At 41.9% G+C, this 20,000-nt stretch overlaps 1 protein-coding gene across 1 annotated transcript in view; it reads right to left on the bottom strand.

The window, feature by feature from the left end:
• The window catches only part of LOC306919152 (homeobox protein Hox-B13a-like), a gene marked incomplete at both ends in the record, with an annotated part of 11,368 nt that extends 540 nt beyond the window's left edge, over positions 1-10,828 (bottom strand). Inside the window, one exon of the mRNA XM_079531982.1 lies at positions 10,036-10,828. Within this exon, the coding sequence (XP_079388108.1) occupies positions 10,036-10,828 (793 nt within the window). The remainder of the gene's footprint in view (positions 1-10,035) is intronic.
• Between the last annotated feature and the right edge of the window lie 9,172 nt (positions 10,829-20,000).

The raw sequence follows: 20,000 nt of genomic DNA, 5'->3' as shown, positions 1-20,000 counted from the left end.
TTTCCACACAGACACACAGCTCTATTCCACCATGACCACCATGTGCTTCTATCTAAGACCATAGTTCCTCCCCATGCTACATAAACCTCTCTCTCTCTCTCTCTCTCTCTCTCTCTCTGACACTCTATGACACCCAGACAGTTATGACAGTGAATTATTATCAGTATCATCATATCTCTGAGGTCATCATGACCCCTGATGCTATTCATATAATCCTAATATATAAACCTGTTCATATAATCCTGATATAAACCTGTATGCTGTTATAATCCTAATATAATTCTGTATGTTGTTTATAATCCCTCATATTCTCATAACTATAATCCTGAACTCAAGGCTGTACATAATTCATAATCAACGTATTTTACAGTCAGAGCACCTTTCATGGAAAACAATGCAGCGCAAAAGCAAAGCAAAGTCAACAAGACAAAAACTTTCACAAAACACAGTGAAATAGGAACACATTAAAGTATTGTGGCTACATAATAATAAATGCTATAAAATCACACCTATGTTGATTTTTAATCCACTTCTCATCCATTTGATTATTAGAGTAATCAATGGTCATAATATATATGCAACCTAACGCTGTTGTTTGTGTTTTTTGGTCATTATTTTATTTTACTGATTACAAATTATATAAGTCACTGATGATGGATACAACATTACTGCTTTATAAAATGTATAATTAAATTATACTACACTATATATGAATGTTTTAAGATCATATGCAGTATGTGCACTGCAGCACCAACGCCAACAACATCACGGGGGTCCTGAGTTCTTTTGGGGGGTCCCTGAGTTCTTTTGGGGGGTCCCTGAGTTATTTTGGGGGGTCCCTGAGTTATTTTGGGGGGTCCTTGAGTTATTTTGGGGGGTCCTTGAGTTATTTTGGGAGGTCCTTGAGTTATTTTGGGGGGTCCCTGAGTTATTTTGGGGGGTCCTTGAGTTATTTTGGGGGGTCCTTGAGTTATTTTGGGAGGTCCTTGAGTTATTTTGGGGGGTCCCTGAGTTATTTTGGGGGGTCCTTGGGGGGTCCTTGGGGGGTCCCTGAGTTATTTTGGGGGGGTCCCTGAGTTATTTTGGGGGGTCCCTGAGTTATTTTGGGGGGTCCCTGAGTTATTTTGGGAGGTCCCTGAGTTATTTTGGGGGGTCCCTGAGTTATTTTGGGAGGTCCCTGAGTTATTTGGGGGGGTCCCTGCGTTATTTTGGGGGGTCCCTGAGTTATTTTGGGGGGTCCCTGCATTATTTTGGGGGGTCCCTGAGTTATTTTGGGGGGTCCCTGCGTTATTTTGGGGGGTCCCAGAGTTATTTTGGGGGGTCCCTGTGTTATTTTGGGGGGTCCCTGCGTTATTTTGGGGGGTCCCTGTGTTATTTTGGGGGGTCCCAGAGTTATTTTGGGGGGTCCCAGAGTTATTTTGGGGGGTCCCTGTGTTATTTTGGGGGGTCCCAGAGTTATTTTGGGGGGTCCCAGAGTTATTTTGGGGGGTCCCTGCGTTATTTTGGGGGGTCCCAGAGTTATTTTGGGGGGTCCCTGCGTTATTTTGGGGGGTCCCTGAGTTATTTTGGGGGGTCCCTGAGTTATTTTGGGGGGTCCCTGCGTTATTTTGGGGGGTCCCCGAGTTATTTTGGGGGGTCCCTGCGTTATTTTGGGGGGTCCCTGAGTTATTTTGGGGGGTCCCAGAGTTATTTTGGGGGGTCCGTGTAATGATTATTTTAATGTAAAACATTGTCTTCTCACTCAACAGTAAACAAACTAACATTATATAGTATAATACTTATCTGCACATTATATAAATTGATAGGCATACCAATGCAGTACCTTTAGAGTTTCTTTGGAGTAAACATACTTTCGCATAAAGCCCAGCATATTTTTCCACTCCCAGGATGTTAAAATCCTACGTGAAAAATGCCTATATAAAGCTAAAATATGTAATCGTTGGACAGCTTCTATCTAAGACCATAGTTCCTCCCCATGCTACATAAACCTCTCTCTCTCTCTCTCTCTCTCTCTCTCTCTGACACTCTATGACACCCAGACAGTTATGACAGTGAATTATTATCAGTATCATCATATCTCTGAGGTCATCATGACCCCTGATGCTATTCATATAATCCTAATATATAAACCTGTTCATATAATCCTGATATAAACCTGTATGCTGTTATAATCCTAATATAATTCTGTATGTTGTTTATAATCCCTCATATTCTCATAACTATAATCCTGAACTCAAGGCTGTACATAATTCATAATCAACGTATTTTACAGTCAGAGCACCTTTCATGGAAAACAATGCAGCGCAAAAGCAAAGCAAAGTCAACAAGACAAAAACTTTCACAAAACACAGTGAAATAGGAACACATTAAAGTATTGTGGCTACATAATAATAAATGCTATAAAATCACACCTATGTTGATTTTTAATCCACTTCTCATCCATTTGATTATTAGAGTAATCAATGGTCATAATATATATGCAACCTAACGCTGTTGTTTGTGTTTTTTGGTCATTATTTTATTTTACTGATTACAAATTATATAAGTCACTGATGATGGATACAACATTACTGCTTTATAAAATGTATAATTAAATTATACTACACTATATATGAATGTTTTAAGATCATATGCAGTATGTGCACTGCAGCACCAACGCCAACAACATCACGGGGGTCCTGAGTTCTTTTGGGGGGTCCCTGAGTTCTTTTGGGGGGTCCCTGAGTTATTTTGGGGGGTCCCTGAGTTATTTTGGGGGGTCCTTGAGTTATTTTGGGGGGTCCTTGAGTTATTTTGGGAGGTCCTTGAGTTATTTTGGGGGGTCCCTGAGTTATTTTGGGGGGTCCTTGAGTTATTTTGGGGGGTCCTTGAGTTATTTTGGGAGGTCCTTGAGTTATTTTGGGGGGTCCCTGAGTTATTTTGGGGGGTCCTTGGGGGGTCCTTGGGGGGTCCCTGAGTTATTTTGGGGGGGTCCCTGAGTTATTTTGGGGGGTCCCTGAGTTATTTTGGGGGGTCCCTGAGTTATTTTGGGAGGTCCCTGAGTTATTTTGGGGGGTCCCTGAGTTATTTTGGGAGGTCCCTGAGTTATTTGGGGGGGTCCCTGCGTTATTTTGGGGGGTCCCTGAGTTATTTTGGGGGGTCCCTGCATTATTTTGGGGGGTCCCTGAGTTATTTTGGGGGGTCCCTGCGTTATTTTGGGGGGTCCCAGAGTTATTTTGGGGGGTCCCTGTGTTATTTTGGGGGGTCCCTGCGTTATTTTGGGGGGTCCCTGTGTTATTTTGGGGGGTCCCAGAGTTATTTTGGGGGGTCCCAGAGTTATTTTGGGGGGTCCCTGTGTTATTTTGGGGGGTCCCAGAGTTATTTTGGGGGGTCCCAGAGTTATTTTGGGGGGTCCCTGCGTTATTTTGGGGGGTCCCAGAGTTATTTTGGGGGGTCCCTGCGTTATTTTGGGGGGTCCCTGAGTTATTTTGGGGGGTCCCTGAGTTATTTTGGGGGGTCCCTGCGTTATTTTGGGGGGTCCCCGAGTTATTTTGGGGGGTCCCTGCGTTATTTTGGGGGGTCCCTGAGTTATTTTGGGGGGTCCCAGAGTTATTTTGGGGGGTCCGTGTAATGATTATTTTAATGTAAAACATTGTCTTCTCACTCAACAGTAAACAAACTAACATTATATAGTATAATACTTATCTGCACATTATATAAATTGATAGGCATACCAATGCAGTACCTTTAGAGTTTCTTTGGAGTAAACATACTTTCGCATAAAGCCCAGCATATTTTTCCACTCCCAGGATGTTAAAATCCTACGTGAAAAATGCCTATATAAAGCTAAAATATGTAATCGTTGGACAGCACTAATAATAATAATAATATTATGATCCATAACATATAGGTGACCCAGATCATTAAATATTGGTCTGTTCTGTATCCTGGACTGTCCTCTGCAGTGAGTTCATATTTCATAATAATGATATAATAAGGTCCAATTATCTACACTTACATTCACATGTTCGGGAACCCCTTTTGGTGTTAGCATTATGTTATGCTTTAGCTATTGAAAAATAGCAGACCTACAAGCTCGTAGCGCGCCACCGAGTGGCGCGCTACGAGCTTGTAGATCTGCTATTTTTGAAAAATCGAAGAACGACTGACATAGAAACATAGCTTTTTCAGAAAACTGTCAGGATGTAGAAGACATTTTTAGAATCTGATCTCAATGGGTTAAGTCTACTCAGCATACATTAGCCTATAAGTTAAGAAAAGTGTTCCTTTTTATATCCTTTTTTTTGATAGATGTTTTCTTTATTTACTGTACGTGTCGTTGCTTCCGAGGAAGCCCAGCCCATACATGGACTAGGACGCTTACTTTAATTTTCCCTAAACAATGACAATGAACCATATCCCTATACAACTACATAACAGAAGATCACATTAAATATCAAACTAAAGAAAACACCCACAGCTTCATGCAGGGCGTATTTCATATAATTATACAACATGAAATAAAATAAAATGCAACGTAGTATCCACTTATACTCTATTGCATGTTAAATGAGGCGTAGCTAATTAGCATGTGTGTGTGGAGTCACGTGGTCGTCTGTGTTGTTGTGAGCGCCGAGGCCAAGTTCAACACGTGTTTACAATAAAGATGGGTTTATTCTGTCTTGTTGTGACTCACAGCTATTTACTCCTGCTTGGCATTCTGTCACAGTGGACCCCCAAACAGCTCCTTGTCAAGGACCCCCACATTGACACTAATTAGCCCCGCGGACCCCCCATTTGAAAATAGATGCAGAAGATTCTTTTTTTTTTTTTACCTCTAGCAGTGATTCTCAACCCGTTAAATTTCAAGGACCCTCAGTTTGACATGCATAATAGTCTACGGACCCCCATTTAATGGCATTTCCATCTCTGGGACCCCCAATCAATGTTAATTTAACTCTGAGAGTGTACAGATTGATCAATTTGGTTCCATCTGTACACACTCAGAATTACAGACCCATGGATTTGGTTCCAAACTATCATTTAGCTGGGGACCCCCTGGAACTGCCTCAAGGACCCCTGGGGGTCCCCGGACCCCATACGCATGCAGTGAAAACCAGTACATTTTAGTAAAAGTACATCATATAATGTTGTTGATATTTAACAGAGTGATATTAATATGGAGCTGAAAGGACCTCTGATATTAATATGGTGCTGAAAGGACCTCTGATATTAATATGGTGCTGAAAGGACCTCTGATATTAATATGGTGCTGAAAGGACCTCTGATATTAATATGGTGCTGAAAGGACCTCTGATATTAATATGGTGCTGAAAGGACCTCTGATATTAATATGGTGCTGAAGGACCTGATATTAATATGGTGCTGAAAGGACCTCTGATATTAATATGGTGCTGAAAGGACCTCTGATATTAATATGGTGCTGAAAGGACCTCTGATATTAATATGGTGCTGAAAGGACCTCTGATATTAATATGGTGCTGAAAGGACCTCTGATATTAATATGGTGCTGAAAGGACCTCTGATATTAATATGGAGCTGAAAGGACCTCTGATATTAATATGGTGCTGAAAGGACCTGATATTAATATGGTGCTGAAAGGACCTCTGATATTAATATGGTGCTGAAAGGACCTCTGATATTAATATGGTGCTGAAAGGACCTCTGATATTAATATGGTGCTGAAAGGACCTCTGATATTAATATGGTGCTGAAAGGACCTCTGATATTAATATGGTGCTGAAAGGACCTCTGATATTAATATGGTGCTGAAAGGACCTCTGGTATTAATATGGTCCTGAAAGGACCTCTGGTATTAATATGGTGCTGAAAGGACCTCTGATATTAATATGGTGCTGAAAGGACCTCTGATATTAATATGGTGCTGAAAGGACCTCTGGTATTAATATGGTCCTGAAAGGACCTCTGATATTAATATGGTGCTGAAAGGACCTCTGATATTAATATGGTGCTGAAAGGACCTCTGATATTAATATGGTGCTGAAGGACCTGATATTAATATGGTGCTGAAAGGACCTCTGATATTAATATGGTGCTGAAAGGACCTCTGATATTAATATGGAGCTGAAAGGACCTCTGATATTAATATGGTGCTGAAAGGACCTGATATTAATATGGTGCTGAAAGGACCTCTGGTATTAATATGGTCCTGAAAGGACCTCTGGTATTAATATGGTGCTGAAAGGACCTCTGATATTAATATGGTGCTGAAAGGACCTCTGCTATTAATATGGTGCTGAAAGGACCTCTGATATTAATATGGTGCTGAAAGGACCTCTGATATTAATATGGTGCTGAAAGGACCTGATATTAATATGGTGCTGAAAGGACCTCTGATATTAATATGGTGCTGAAAGGACCTGATATTAATATGGTGCTGAAAGGACCTCTGATATTAATATGGTGCTGAAAGGACCTGATATTAATATGGTGCTGAAAGGACCTCTGCTATTAATATGGTGCTGAAAGGACCTCTGATATTAATATGGTGCTGAAAGGACCTCTGATATTAATATGGTGCTGAAAGGACCTGATATTAATATGGTGCTGAAAGGACCTCTGATATTAATATGGTCCTGAAAGGACCTCTGATATTAATATGGTGCTGAAAGGACCTCTGATATTAATATGGTGCTGAAAGGACCTGATATTAATATGGTGCTGAAAGGACCTCTGATATTAATATGGTGCTGAAAGGACCTCTGATATTAATATGGTGCTGAAGGACCTGATATTAATATGGTGCTGAAAGGACCTCTGATATTAATATGGTGCTGAAAGGACCTCTGGTATTAATATGGTGCTGAAGGACCTGATATTAATATGGTGCTGAAAGGACCTCTGATATTAATATGGTGCTGAAAGGACCTCTGATATTAATATGGTGCTGAAGGACCTGATATTAATATGGTGCTGAAAGGACCTCTGATATTAATATGGTGCTGAAAGGACCTCTGGTATTAATATGGTCCTGAAAGGACCTCTGGTATTAATATGGTGCTGAAAGGACCTCTGATATTAATATGGTGCTGAAAGGACCTCTGATATTAATATGGTGCTGAAAGGACCTCTGGTATTAATATGGTCCTGAAAGGACCTCTGATATTAATATGGTGCTGAAAGGACCTCTGATATTAATATGGTGCTGAAAGGACCTCTGATATTAATATGGTGCTGAAAGGACCTCTGGTATTAATATGGTGCTGAAAGGACCTCTGATATTAATATGGTGCTGAAAGGACCTCTGATATTAATATGGTGCTGAAGGACCTGATATTAATATGGTGCTGAAAGGACCTCTGATATTAATATGGTGCTGAAAGGACCTCTGATATTAATATGGTGCTGAAAGGACCTCTGATATTAATATGGTGCTGAAAGGACCTCTGATATTAATATGGTGCTGAAAGGACCTCTGATATTAATATGGTGCTGAAAGGACCTCTGATATTAATATGGTGCTGAAAGGACCTCTGATATTAATATGGTCCTGAAAGGACCTCTGATATTAATATGGTGCTGAAAGGACCTCTGATATTAATATGGTGCTGAAAGGACCTCTGATATTAATATGGTGCTGAAAGGACCTCTGATATTAATATGGTGCTGAAAGGACCTCTGATATTAATATGGTGCTGAAAGGACCTCTGATATTAATATGGTTCTGAAAGGACCTCTGATATTAATATGGTCCTGAAAGGACCTCTGATATTAATATGGTGCTGAAAGGACCTCTGATATTAATATGGTGCTGAAAGGACCTCTGATATTAATATGGTGCTGAAAGACCTCTGATATTAATATGGTGCTGAAAGGACCTCTGATATTAATATGGTGCTGAAAGGACCTCTGATATTAATATGGTGCTGAAAGGACCTCTGATATTAATATGGTGCTGAAAGGACCTCTGATATTAATATGGTGCTGAAAGGACCTCTGATATTAATATGGTGCTGAAAGGACCTCTGATATTAATATGGTGCTGAAAGGACCTCTGATATTAATATGGTGCTGAAAGGACCTCTGATATTAATATGGTGCTGAAAGGACCTCTGATATTATTATGGTGCTGAAAGGACCTCTGATATTATTATGGTGCTGAAAGGACCTCTGATATTAATATGGTGCTGAAAGGACCTCTGATATTAATATGGTGCTGAAAGGACCTCTGATATTAATATGGTGCTGAAAGGACCTCTGATATTAATATGGTGCTGAAAGGACCTCTGATATTAATATGGTGCTGAAAGGACCTCTGATATTAATATGGTGCTGAAAGGACCTCTGATATTAATATGGTGCTGAAAGGACCTGATATTAATATGGTGCTGAAAGGACCTCTGATATTAATATGGTGCTGAAAGGACCTCTGATATTAATATGGTGCTGAAAGGACCTCTGATATTAATATGGTGCTGAAAGGACCTCTGATATTAATATGGTGCTGAAAGGACCTCTGATATTAATATGGTGCTGAAAGGACCTCTGATATTAATATGGTGCTGAAAGGACCTCTGATATTAATATGGTGCTGAAAGGACCTCTGATATTAATATGGTGCTGAAAGGACCTCTGATATTAATATGGTGCTGAAAGGACCTCTGACACCGGAACACGGATGTGGTCACTTTACTTCCTCTTCAAACTGAATAAACACCAAAGAGTGTATTCTATATATATGCAAAATGATATATATTCATATCCTATACCGGCCAGGCAGAGCTGACTTCCAGGGGTTTTATTTGCTATATTTATAATACATATGATATACAGTATATATACACATATACCTATATTCATAATAACTATGACAAATAAACATATCATATATTCTCACCATGCCAGCCTACTGTATATGTCCTATACCAGGGGTGCCCAAAAGGTAGATCGTGATCTACCAGTAGATCACACAGCCTGTGTGATCTACCAGTAGATCACACAGGCTGTGTGATCTACCAGTAGATCACACAGGCTGTGTGATCTACCAGTAGATCACACAGCCTGTGTGATCTACCAGTAGATCACACAGGCTGTGCAGGTAGACCACATGACATGGCCCTAAAAATATGCAATTTAAATAAATAATAAACTATTTTTGGCATCTGCCACTTGAATTAAGGTGACTGCACTTGATTGATTGACATCAAAAAGGGCAGCTCAAACCCACATATTTTCAAAAGTGTTTCGCACAAACATCAGTATTACAAAAAAGAAAAAGAAGTGCATTTGTCTAATATGTAACTATTTTCAGCAATGGGATAATATATATATATATTTTATGGTGGGTAGATCTGGTTGAGCTGGTCATTTTGAAAGTAGCTCTAAGTCTAAAAAGTGTGGGCACCCCTGTCCTATACTATTCATATAACTTTATAAACATAATTATGTTATTAGCCTCTATTCATATGATATATAAACATATCATATTCTTCACAAATCTATTATTTCTGACCAGTTCAGACTTCCATAGATTTATGCCTACTAAATAATATATATATTTGCAATTTACAATTTAGGCATTTATCAGACGCTCTTAATCCAGAGCGATTTACAATAACAGGAACAAACGTCATAATACATCAAATACATAAAAATAGTCATCATGAATCATACGTATATAAGCTAACAGTGGAATGAATATCTGGAACTATATGCATATATACTATATAAACACAATGATTAGGTTACCTATTCATAATAAACATCATAACATCATAAAAACATCATAATAATCATCTGTTACGTTCTTAGATCACGCATGTTTCATGATAACTTTTATGTGATGTATTGCCATGCTTTTGTTTTTGCTTATTGTAAATCGCTCTGGATTAAGAGCGTCTGATAAATGACTACATTGTAAATTGTAATATTCTCACCAGCCAGAGCAGACTTCCAGAGGGTTCTGGCCTAGTCTATAAAAATAGTTGTTATATTCTTACCGGCTATAGCACAGACTTCCAGAGGTGTATAATATTCATAATATCATCATAATAATAATAATAATAATATTCTTACCGGCCAACGCAGACTTCCAGAGGTGTCCCGCCTGCTGCTCCTTGCAGTACATCTGTCCCCCGGGCCACCCTCCTCCCAGAGCCCAGGGCTGGTAGCTGTCCATGGGCAGCAGGGTGTCATGGCCCCCGGTCTGCACCACGGACACGTCCAGGTAGGAGGCCATGGACTGGTAGGGACTCGGGTATCCGTGGTGGTAGAAGGCGAACTCCTTGGCCGCGGCGGCCGCGCGGTGGTTCACGGCCCCGGGATACTCGTCCACCACGGAGTTCACCGGCGTGTCCATGTACTTCTCTGCCGCCGAGGAGTAGCTGAGGGCGGCGGCGGCGGCGCCGGCGGCCGCGGCCTGGGTGCACGACTTGAGCGACGGCCCGCGGCCCATGCGGCACGGGTAGTATCCGTTACCGAAGTATCCGTGGTACGGCAGCGCCGAGACGGAGCCCGCCGACGAGTTCTGGCCGACGGCGGGACACGGCCCGCCGGCCGCGCACTGCTTCCCCGAGGAAGGCTCCCCGGCGGACCCCCCCGCGGACCCCCCGTCCACCGAGGAGGGGTACCCGCCGGAGGAGGAGGAGTGGTGGCCGTGTCCGTGCACCCCCAGGCCGGTCCCCAGGGCCGCGGCGGCCGCGGAGTGATGCGCCATGATGTTGCGGCACTGGCCGATGTTCCCCACCGCCCCCGGCGGACCCCCGCCCGGACCCCCCACCTCCGCGGCGTCCAAGTTGTTGTCATACACGAACATCACCGTGTCGGCGGCGCCGGGCCAGCGGGGGTTGAGGACCAGGGAGGCGGTCATAGGTCCTCTCCTTCTCCGGGTTGGGCTGGCTCACTGTCCCGCTGAGGCTGCTGCTGTCGTCCCGTCGCTGCTGCTGCTGCTGCGCTGCTCGTTAAATACAACAATGTCCCTTAAAACAACATCGGATTGATGTGAGGACGTTGTTACCGACTGTTGCATTGATGTAATGCAGTGGAGTCAGTACTGGAAGTCTCTCTGGGTTAAGAGCGTCTGTTGAATGAATGCCGAAATTAAATTAAATTGTATAAATCGTTGTGCTAAAAAGAATAACGCACACACAGTGTCCAGGGCTGCCTCCACGCATGCACCGCGCGCTGCGCTCTAGTGTGTTTGCTAGCGGGGAATGGCTGCTCCGCGCCGGGCAGACAGTCACACACACGGCTCGGTAATCAACGGAACGGCGGCTCTGCTGTCTGTCCGTCCGTCCGTCCGTCTGTCTCCACACACACCGAGGAGGAGGCAGAGAGTCTGTCCGGTGCTGTTCGTTACATCCTCCTTCCATCCAAACCCCGCAGACCCGTCCCGTGACGCAACGCCATGAAGCGCCCCTCTGGGACACCGAACCGGGGAGGGAGGGGAGGGGAGGGGGGGGGTCCGCGTCCGCTGGCTATTGGACGAGACCCGCTGACCACGTGGTGGAGAGGAGAGGAGAGGAGAGGAGAGGAATTGTCAGTCAAAAGACATGAACTTTTATGAGCTTCGAGCTTCTGGCACGAGAGGATAGAGAGAGAGAGTCAGCAGATTTCCGTCTGTCTGTCTGTCTGTCTGTCTGTCTGTCTGTCTGTCTGTCTGTCTGTCTGTCTGTCTGTCTGTCTGTCTGTCTGTTAATTCGCCTATATGTATATTTGATGTATCACCATGTGGTGTTCTTAATTGCTTAGCCTATACTGTAAATCGCTCTGGATTTAGAGCGTCTGATAAATGCCTAAATTGTTAAATTGTATGATACAATATAACTCCATTCAATATGAAAAGAAACGGTCGTGTTCAATTTGAGGTGACGTTTGTAAAGTCCACAGATGATGATAAGATAGTCCTGTCTGTCCTGTGCGTAAAAGATGCGCGTAAAATAGGTCCGGGTCACCGCGCCCTGCCCAAATGACCATGGAGAGAGAGAGAGAGAGAGAGAGAGAGAGAGAGAGAGAGAGAGAGAGAGAGAGAGAGAGAGAGAGAGAGAGAGAGAGAGAGAGAGAGAGAGAGAGAGAGAGAGAGAGAGAGAGAGAGAGAGAGAGAGAGAGAGAGAGAGAGAGAGAGAGAGAGAGAGAGAGATAGGCTGCAGCACTTAACATTATAATTGACCTCTTCGTGTTTGATCAATGTGGTAAAACATTGATCCATATAGAGGTTATGATCTGTAATAATAAACACCATGATATCCTGATCATAGCTGAATGAATTATTATACAATAATGTAACAGTGATACATATACTGTACTGGCTCAGTATTTACAGCAGGTTTATTCATATAGAAAGTATATTGTCATTTTGAGTATATCCAACATCTTATCGCGATGAATGGATCTCCAGCCATGGTGAGACTGTATCAGGTGCTGTTCAGAGAACACACACAGTTATGAGAGGTGTTTATGATCAGATAAATCAATGGAATGGATCAAATGCTATGAATATATGATTGAATGATTGGAGAAGAAGATCGAATATATATATAGGCTAAATACCATGCTAATACCATAAATACCATACCATGCCTTCTCAACATATGCAACATAGAGATAATATTCTGCACGCATGCGCCCTCTCAATGTAGGCTACTGTCAAAGTGGTCCTTTAGGGTGGTCCCCGGGGGTCCTTTAGGGTGGTCCCCGGGGGTCCTTTAGGGTGGTCCCCGGGGGTCCCTGGGGTCCCCGGGGGTCCCGGGGGTCCCCAGCGAGGAGAACCCCTTTAAACGCACTTAGTTCAGGAAAAACTGTGCGAAAAATGAATGCGTGAATCATTTTGAAAATCTGGTCTCTCTGGTGGTGGCCGTGGTCAGTATATTTTCAGACGGGGGTCCGCGGCCACACACACACACACACACACACACACACACACACACACACACACACACACACACACACACACACACACACACACACACACACACACACACACACACACACCGCATCGCTCTCTCAATGTCAAATGAATGTTGATTTTTACCACATATTGCGTGTTTGAAGCAGTCCGCCTGTAATTAGACGAGGCTTAATAATGTGAAAAATGTTGGAATATTAAAATGTTGGAAATATTCCGCCACGTTTTAAAGACTAATAAGCGGCGCTGCCAAAGGGCATGAATGAATACAGTTTATCATTGTCATAAAAGTATATGAAAATCATAACAAGACGAAAAAGTCCTTTATACCTGCATGCCCAGTTTTCTGTTGGTTTATAAAAAGCAAAAATACTGCGTCTTTGCTCGGTCTTTATAGTGGCAATATATGTTCTTTATATTTAACATTTTAGAATATAATATACTGGAGGTCTGTTTCTCTGAGAAGGAAATGTAAATATATAGTTCTTATGGAGAGTTTTGGAGCTCTAAAGATGTCGCTTCAAAGGGTTTCATGATTTTGCGTTTATTTTAATATACAGCCTATAGGCCTAATTTGACATTTCAGCTGATATTAATATGATTAGTGTATATTATTATTATTGTTGTTGTTATTATTATTATTATTATTATTATTATTATTATTATTATTATTATTATTATTATTATTATTATTATTATTATTATTATTATTATATGGGAGTCTAAAATAAGCCCGCTGGCCGCACTCATTTACATCAATTATTGTTTTAGTTATTTTGTAGAAAAACCTGATATTATTTGAAAAACATTTAAAACGTTTGGCTACACACAATAAGTCTGTTCTAATAACATTCATAAAGTTTCTCTGGGTCTATATATATATATATATATGAAATGATATAGTCTACATTTCATAGGCTATTTTTATTCCCGCATTAAAACTGGCAAAGCATCCGTGTATAATTTCAGACACTATATATTCAAAAATAGAAGATATACAAGCTCGCAGCGCGGTACTTGGTTGGTTCCCAGCTTCGAGCTTGTATATCTGCTATTTTTGACCATGTCTTGAAAAGTGATCTAATAGAATTAGGCACTAAAGGCTAAAATTATACACATGTTGTGGAATCTCCCTCATATCTTATATTGGGTTATAAGAGGCCGTGGCTAATGTTGCAGTGATCCGTCCGTCTCGCATATATTATATAGGCCTAGCAGTGGTTCCCAAAGTGGGGTCCGGGGACCCCCAGGAGTCCTTGAGGGAGTTCCAGGGGGTCCCCAGCTAAATGATAGTTTGGAACCAAAGGGACCATTATGGGTATACCATATACACTCTCAGAGTTGATTGATTTTTAGCGTTAGTTATAGGTCTGTCTTTTGGGGAAATAACTTTGCAGCTCTATAGCAGAAACGTGTGGTTAACATTTGATTGTTTATCATTATCATTTGTATTATCTAAACTAAACAAATATTGTGCTAAATAGCATTTCATTTCATTTCATTTCATTTCATTTCTACTTTAAGCCTATATCCACCTATAGGTCTATATGTCAACAGTGCTGTAGGCCATAGTACCGAGGTCCGCGCAGCAGACCATCTCTGGGTCTGAAGTGAACTGCTTCTAGATCTGTACACACATGTGTACCAACTCCACTAATATAGACTAGTAGATCTGTACACACATGTGCACCAACTCCACTAATATAGACTAGTAGATCTGTACACACATGTGTACCAACTCTACTAATATAGACTAGTAGATCTGTACACACATGTGTACCAACTCCACTAATATAGACTAGTAGATCTGTACACACATGTGTACCAACTCCACTAATATAGACTAGTAGATCTGTACACACATGTGTACCAACTAGACTTGTAGATCTGTACACACATGTGTACCAACTCTACTAATATAGACTAGTAGATCTGTACACACATGTGTACCAACTAGACTTGTAGATCTGTACACACATGTGTACCAACTCCACTAATAGAGACTAGTAGATCTGTACACACATGTGTACCAACTCCACTAATATAGACTAGTAGATCTGTACACACATGTGTACCAACTCCACTAATATAGACTAGTAGATCTGTACACACATGTGTACCAACTCCACTAATATAGACTAGTAGATCTGTACACACATGTGTACCAACTAGACTTGTAGATCTGTACACACATGTGTACCAACTCCACTAATAGAGACTAGTAGATCTGTACACACATGTGTACCAACTCTACTAATATAGACTAGTAGATCTGTACACACATGTGTACCAACTAGACTTGTAGATCTGTACACACATGTGTACCAACTCTACTAATATAGCCTATAAGAGCTTGTTGAAGAGCCCAGACCAGTAATTGTTCTCAAACCTTTTCATGTCAAGGACCCCCAAATTGATTGACCTCCATCTCAAATAGAAGATTTGTGTAAAACAACAACAACAACAACAACAACAACAATATATGAATATTCAAACATTTCCAAACATCCATCCATCTTCAACCGCTTATCCGTAGTCGGGTCGCAGGGGCAACAGTTCCACCAGAGAGCTCCAGACTTCCATCTCCAGAGCAACATTAGTGACTTCATCCTGGGGAAGGAAACACTTTCAAACACTCTAATATTTTTAAAACGTGTTAAAAAAAAACAGCAGATGAACAAGCGAGCTTGATATCTGCTATTTTATTTTTGGAATAGTCAGCCGTATAAAACATGGATAAAGAAGTTAAAACTATATTCTGATGCTGCATATAACACATTTTACTTGTAGCTATACTTGTCGCTCATGCAAACACAAGAGAGGCGACATGCGATTATGTGACGATGAAGAATGCTGTCGTCATCAGTGTCGACAAGCTTCTGTTCACCGCGCTACCGTCCAGACAGCCCAGACAGGTGACACCAGTAACACCAGTAACACCCGACCAGTGACCGCATCAAATGTCACCAAACAGTAAAATAAGAGATGCGTTCGTCTGGCAGCCATGATGCTGTTAGGCTGTTGAGCCTGTCGTCTGGCAGCCATGATGCTGTTAGGCTGTTGAGCCTGATGCGTTCGTCTGGCAGCCATGATGCTGTTAGGCTGTTGAGCCTGATGCGTTCGTCTGGCAGCCATGATGCTGTTAGGCTGTTGAGCCTGATGCGTTCGTCTGGCAGCCATGATGCTGTTAGGCTGTTGAGCCTGTCGCCATGTGCTGCTATAAGATCACTAAATACACTAGTGTTTATTTCATATCCTAACAGCCATGTGCTATAATCACTTTATAGAATACTGCACTATGCCCTATTATCACTTCATACGGATATAGCTGTGAATATGTGCATTCATTTCATATCCTCTGCTATAGAATATACTAGTGCTTATTTCATATCCTCTGCTATATATGTTTTCATTCGCTATAGGAACTAACTTTATGACACACGTAATGTATAATTTGAAAGGATTTTTTTTATTATTACATTTGTAGTCTTGTGCTTTTTTTATAAATGAATGTGACTGCAGTTCGTCGTGGGAAGCTTGCATGAATTCATACACTTCACTACACAGACCTGTCTTTATATGACTTCATCTTTCATACTATAGCGAAATGACGCTATAGTATTTCACAGGAAATGATACGCCCGATCCAACCCTTGATGCCAAGCAGGGAGGCACTGGGTTCTGTTTTTGAGTGGTGCAACCACTCCAAGGAACAGCAATGTCCCTAATGTCCACGTGTACACTTGTCCAGTAGGGGCAAAAGTGGCGCTGTTGTGCTAGAAACACACAGAGAGAGATAGTGTTGCACTGTTGTCTGCTAATTAGGGGGGGAGAGAGAGGGGGGGAGAGAGAGAGAGAGAGAGAGAGGGAGAGGGGGGAGGGAGAGGGGGAGAGAGAGGGAGAGGGGGAGAGAGAGAGAGAGAGAGAGAGGGAGACATGTCTGCTAATTCCCCACCCTGGGCGCGTTCCTGACTTCCTGTGGGGCCTGGAAGTTCCGGGGACCCACCGGGGACCCCCACACGGAGTTGCACCACTCGGTTCACACGGGTGTGATTTATTTAAAAGTCTTTGGTATATGACAAACCCTGACCTCCCAATCTCAGGCCTGAGATAAAATGCCTAAATAGTAAATGGTGACGCTGTGGTGAATTAATGGAGACGATCTGAGCTGTGGTGAATGGAGCAGTTTGTTACAACCTAAATGAGAGTCTGCACTGACGTCAATCACTGCAATCTGGCTGTGGCTTCTGTGGTTCTGCCTTGGGCATAAAATACACACACATGGATGTGTCATGTATTGTATATCATAGTGTTTTCATGTGTGGGTACCATGCACGTATACATCATTCTAATATATGTTTACAATGTTTACAATGTAAACGGTATTAGATTAGAATGCATGCAGGGGTGACAACACTTTTTTTGACTCGAGAACTATACTTTTAAAATGACCAGCTAAACAGGATCTACCCACAACAAAATCCCATTGTTGAAAATAGTTTAAAAATCACACCCGTGTGAAGTGAGGGGCGCTCTTATCATCGTAACATGTCGATTTGCTCGTCCACATATGGCGTAAATTCTCCATTCATTGTCAATGGGAATTTGTGAAAATCTACACTAATATCTGAATATATAGGAGGGGTTACAAATGTACATGAGGGGACATTGGAATAGCGTGCTGGCGTTACATATACTGTAAGACAAATGTACTTGGAATGGGACATTTCTGCAACACTCTTGAAAACAAAGCAGCGCATTGTGGGTTTGAGCCGACAGGCCCTTTGTGACGTCAATCAATCAATGAAGGTGAGCCGACAGGCCCTTTGTGATGTCAATCAATCAATGAAGGTGACTTGATTCAAGTGGCAGATATACCAAAAATAGTTTTTTATATATATTTAATTCATATATTGTTTTAAGGTCATGTCATGTGGTCTACATGCGAAGCCTTTGTGATCTACTATATCGTACTGTACCCTTTCTACACATCTGAAGGACATTATTATAATATTGTTTACATTGTATGGATATCAGTGAGGGTTCTAATACCATTGCGTGTACTTAGTGCAGGATCTATCTGTCTGTCTGTCTGTCTGTCTGTCTGTCTGTCTGTCTGTCTGTCTGTCTGTCTGTCTGTCTGTCTGTCTGTCTGTCTGTCTGTCTGTCTGTCTGTCTGTCTGTCTGTCTGTCTGTCTGTCTGTCTGTCTGTCTGTCTGTCTGTCTGTCTGTCTGTCTGTCTGTCTGTCTGTCTGTCTGTCTGTCTGTCTGTCTGTCTGTCTGTCTGTCTGTCTGTCTGTCTGTCTGTCTGTCTGTCTGTCTGTCTGTCTGTCTGTCTGTCTGTCTGTCTGTCTGTCTGTCTGTCTGTCTGTCTGTCTGTCTGTCTGTCTGTCTGTCTGTCTGTCTGTCTGTCTGTCTGTCTGTCTGTCTGTCTGTCTGTCTGTCTGTCTGTCTGTCTGTCTGTCTGTCTGTCTGTCTGTCTGTCTGTCTGTCTGTCTGTCTGTCTGTCTGTCTGTCTGTCTGTCTGTCTGTCTGTCTGTCTGTCTGTCTGTCTGTCTGTCTGTCTGTCTGTCTGTCTGTCTGTCTGTCTGTCTGTCTGTCTGTCTGTCTGTCTGTCTGTCTGTCTGTCTGTCTGTCTGTCTGTCTGTCTGTCTGTCTGTCTGTCTGTCTGTCTGTCTGTCTGTCTGTCTGTCTGTCTGTCTGTCTGTCTGTCTGTCTGTCTGTCTGTCTGTCTGTCTGTCTGTCTGTCTGTCTGTCTGTCTGTCTGTCTGTCTGTCTGTCTGTCTGTCTGTCTGTCTGTCTGTCTGTCTGTCTGTCTGTCTGTCTGTCTGTCTGTCTGTCTGTCTGTCTGTCTGTCTGTCTGTCTGTCTGTCTGTCTGTCTGTCTGTCTGTCTGTCTGTCTGTCTGTCTGTCTGTCTGTCTGTCTGTCTGTCTGTCTGTCTGTCTGGGTCTGCCTGTCTGACGTTTCTTCCAGTTAAAGTGGAGTTTTTGTTGCCACCGTCACATAAAATGCTGCTTCAGGTTGTGGGACAATGCAGGGTCTCTGTTCTAGATGTCAAGGGCTCCCAAACTGGGGAACAAACTCCCCCATTACAATCAGAACTACACAGACTCACTCCCAATCTTCCGCCGTAGTCTGAAAACGCGTCGCAGTGCGGCGCGTTTTGAGCTTGTAGATCTTGTAGATCAGCTATTTTTGCTATTTGAATTGTAATCCTGAATATTTGTTTTTTCTATTTTTGAATTGGAACCTTGAAATGTAACCTTTTATTTAATCTCAAATGCATTTAGTTATGTTAACTTTATGAACTAAATACAAATACATTGGACATAAAAAAGACCACGACATTTTAATACTAGTTGAGCTGAAATCAATAATAATATACTGTACAGTGATATTAACCTGAGGGCCACATTAAGTGGAGGTGAGATGTGGCCCCCGGGCCTCCAGCTGGTACTGTGATATTAACCTGAGGGCCACATTAAGTGGAGGTGAGATGTGGCCCCCGGGCCGCCAGCTGGTTGGTTTAGATGACTATTTCTATACTGTTAGACGGATGATTTGGTTTACTAACTTTAAGAGCGTCTGATAAATAAAGGTTGTAGGCTGTAAGTGTCTTGAGCCGACTTGTTGTGATCGGGCACTATGATGACATGTTATTGAATTGAGTTCAATATGTATATGAAATCTAAGTACGCAACATAGACGCAGGACAATACAGTAAACCAAATCACATTTATTTATATAGCACATTTAAAAACAACTCTCATTGAACAAAAGTGCTTCCCAGGTCAGAAAAAGCAATACAATAGGCTACAGTAAAATACAATACAGTAAAATACAATACAGTAAAATACAATACAGTAAAATACAATACAGTCAAATACAATACAGTCAAATACAAGACAGTGAAATACAAGACAGTCAATGATAAAACGACACACAGTTATTATAGTACTCTGAATATTTGGCTGGTGAATATAAACATGTTTTAAGGCTCACCGGAGGGAGAGGAATGCTGTCCACCGTGTAGGGACTGAGACGGGCCTTTATATCTGCTGTTATTCCTTCATCAAATAAAACTCATTATCTAACTCACTGCTTTTCAACACTTCAATTATTTATTTATTCTGTATT

The sequence above is a fragment of the Electrona antarctica genome, assembly GCF_951216825.1.
Source record: "Electrona antarctica genome assembly, contig: scaffold_39, whole genome shotgun sequence".
Taxonomy (NCBI): Eukaryota; Metazoa; Chordata; class Actinopteri; order Myctophiformes; family Myctophidae; genus Electrona; species Electrona antarctica.
Note: the sequence above shows the minus strand (reverse complement) of the source record. Positions and strands in the feature narration are given on the sequence as shown.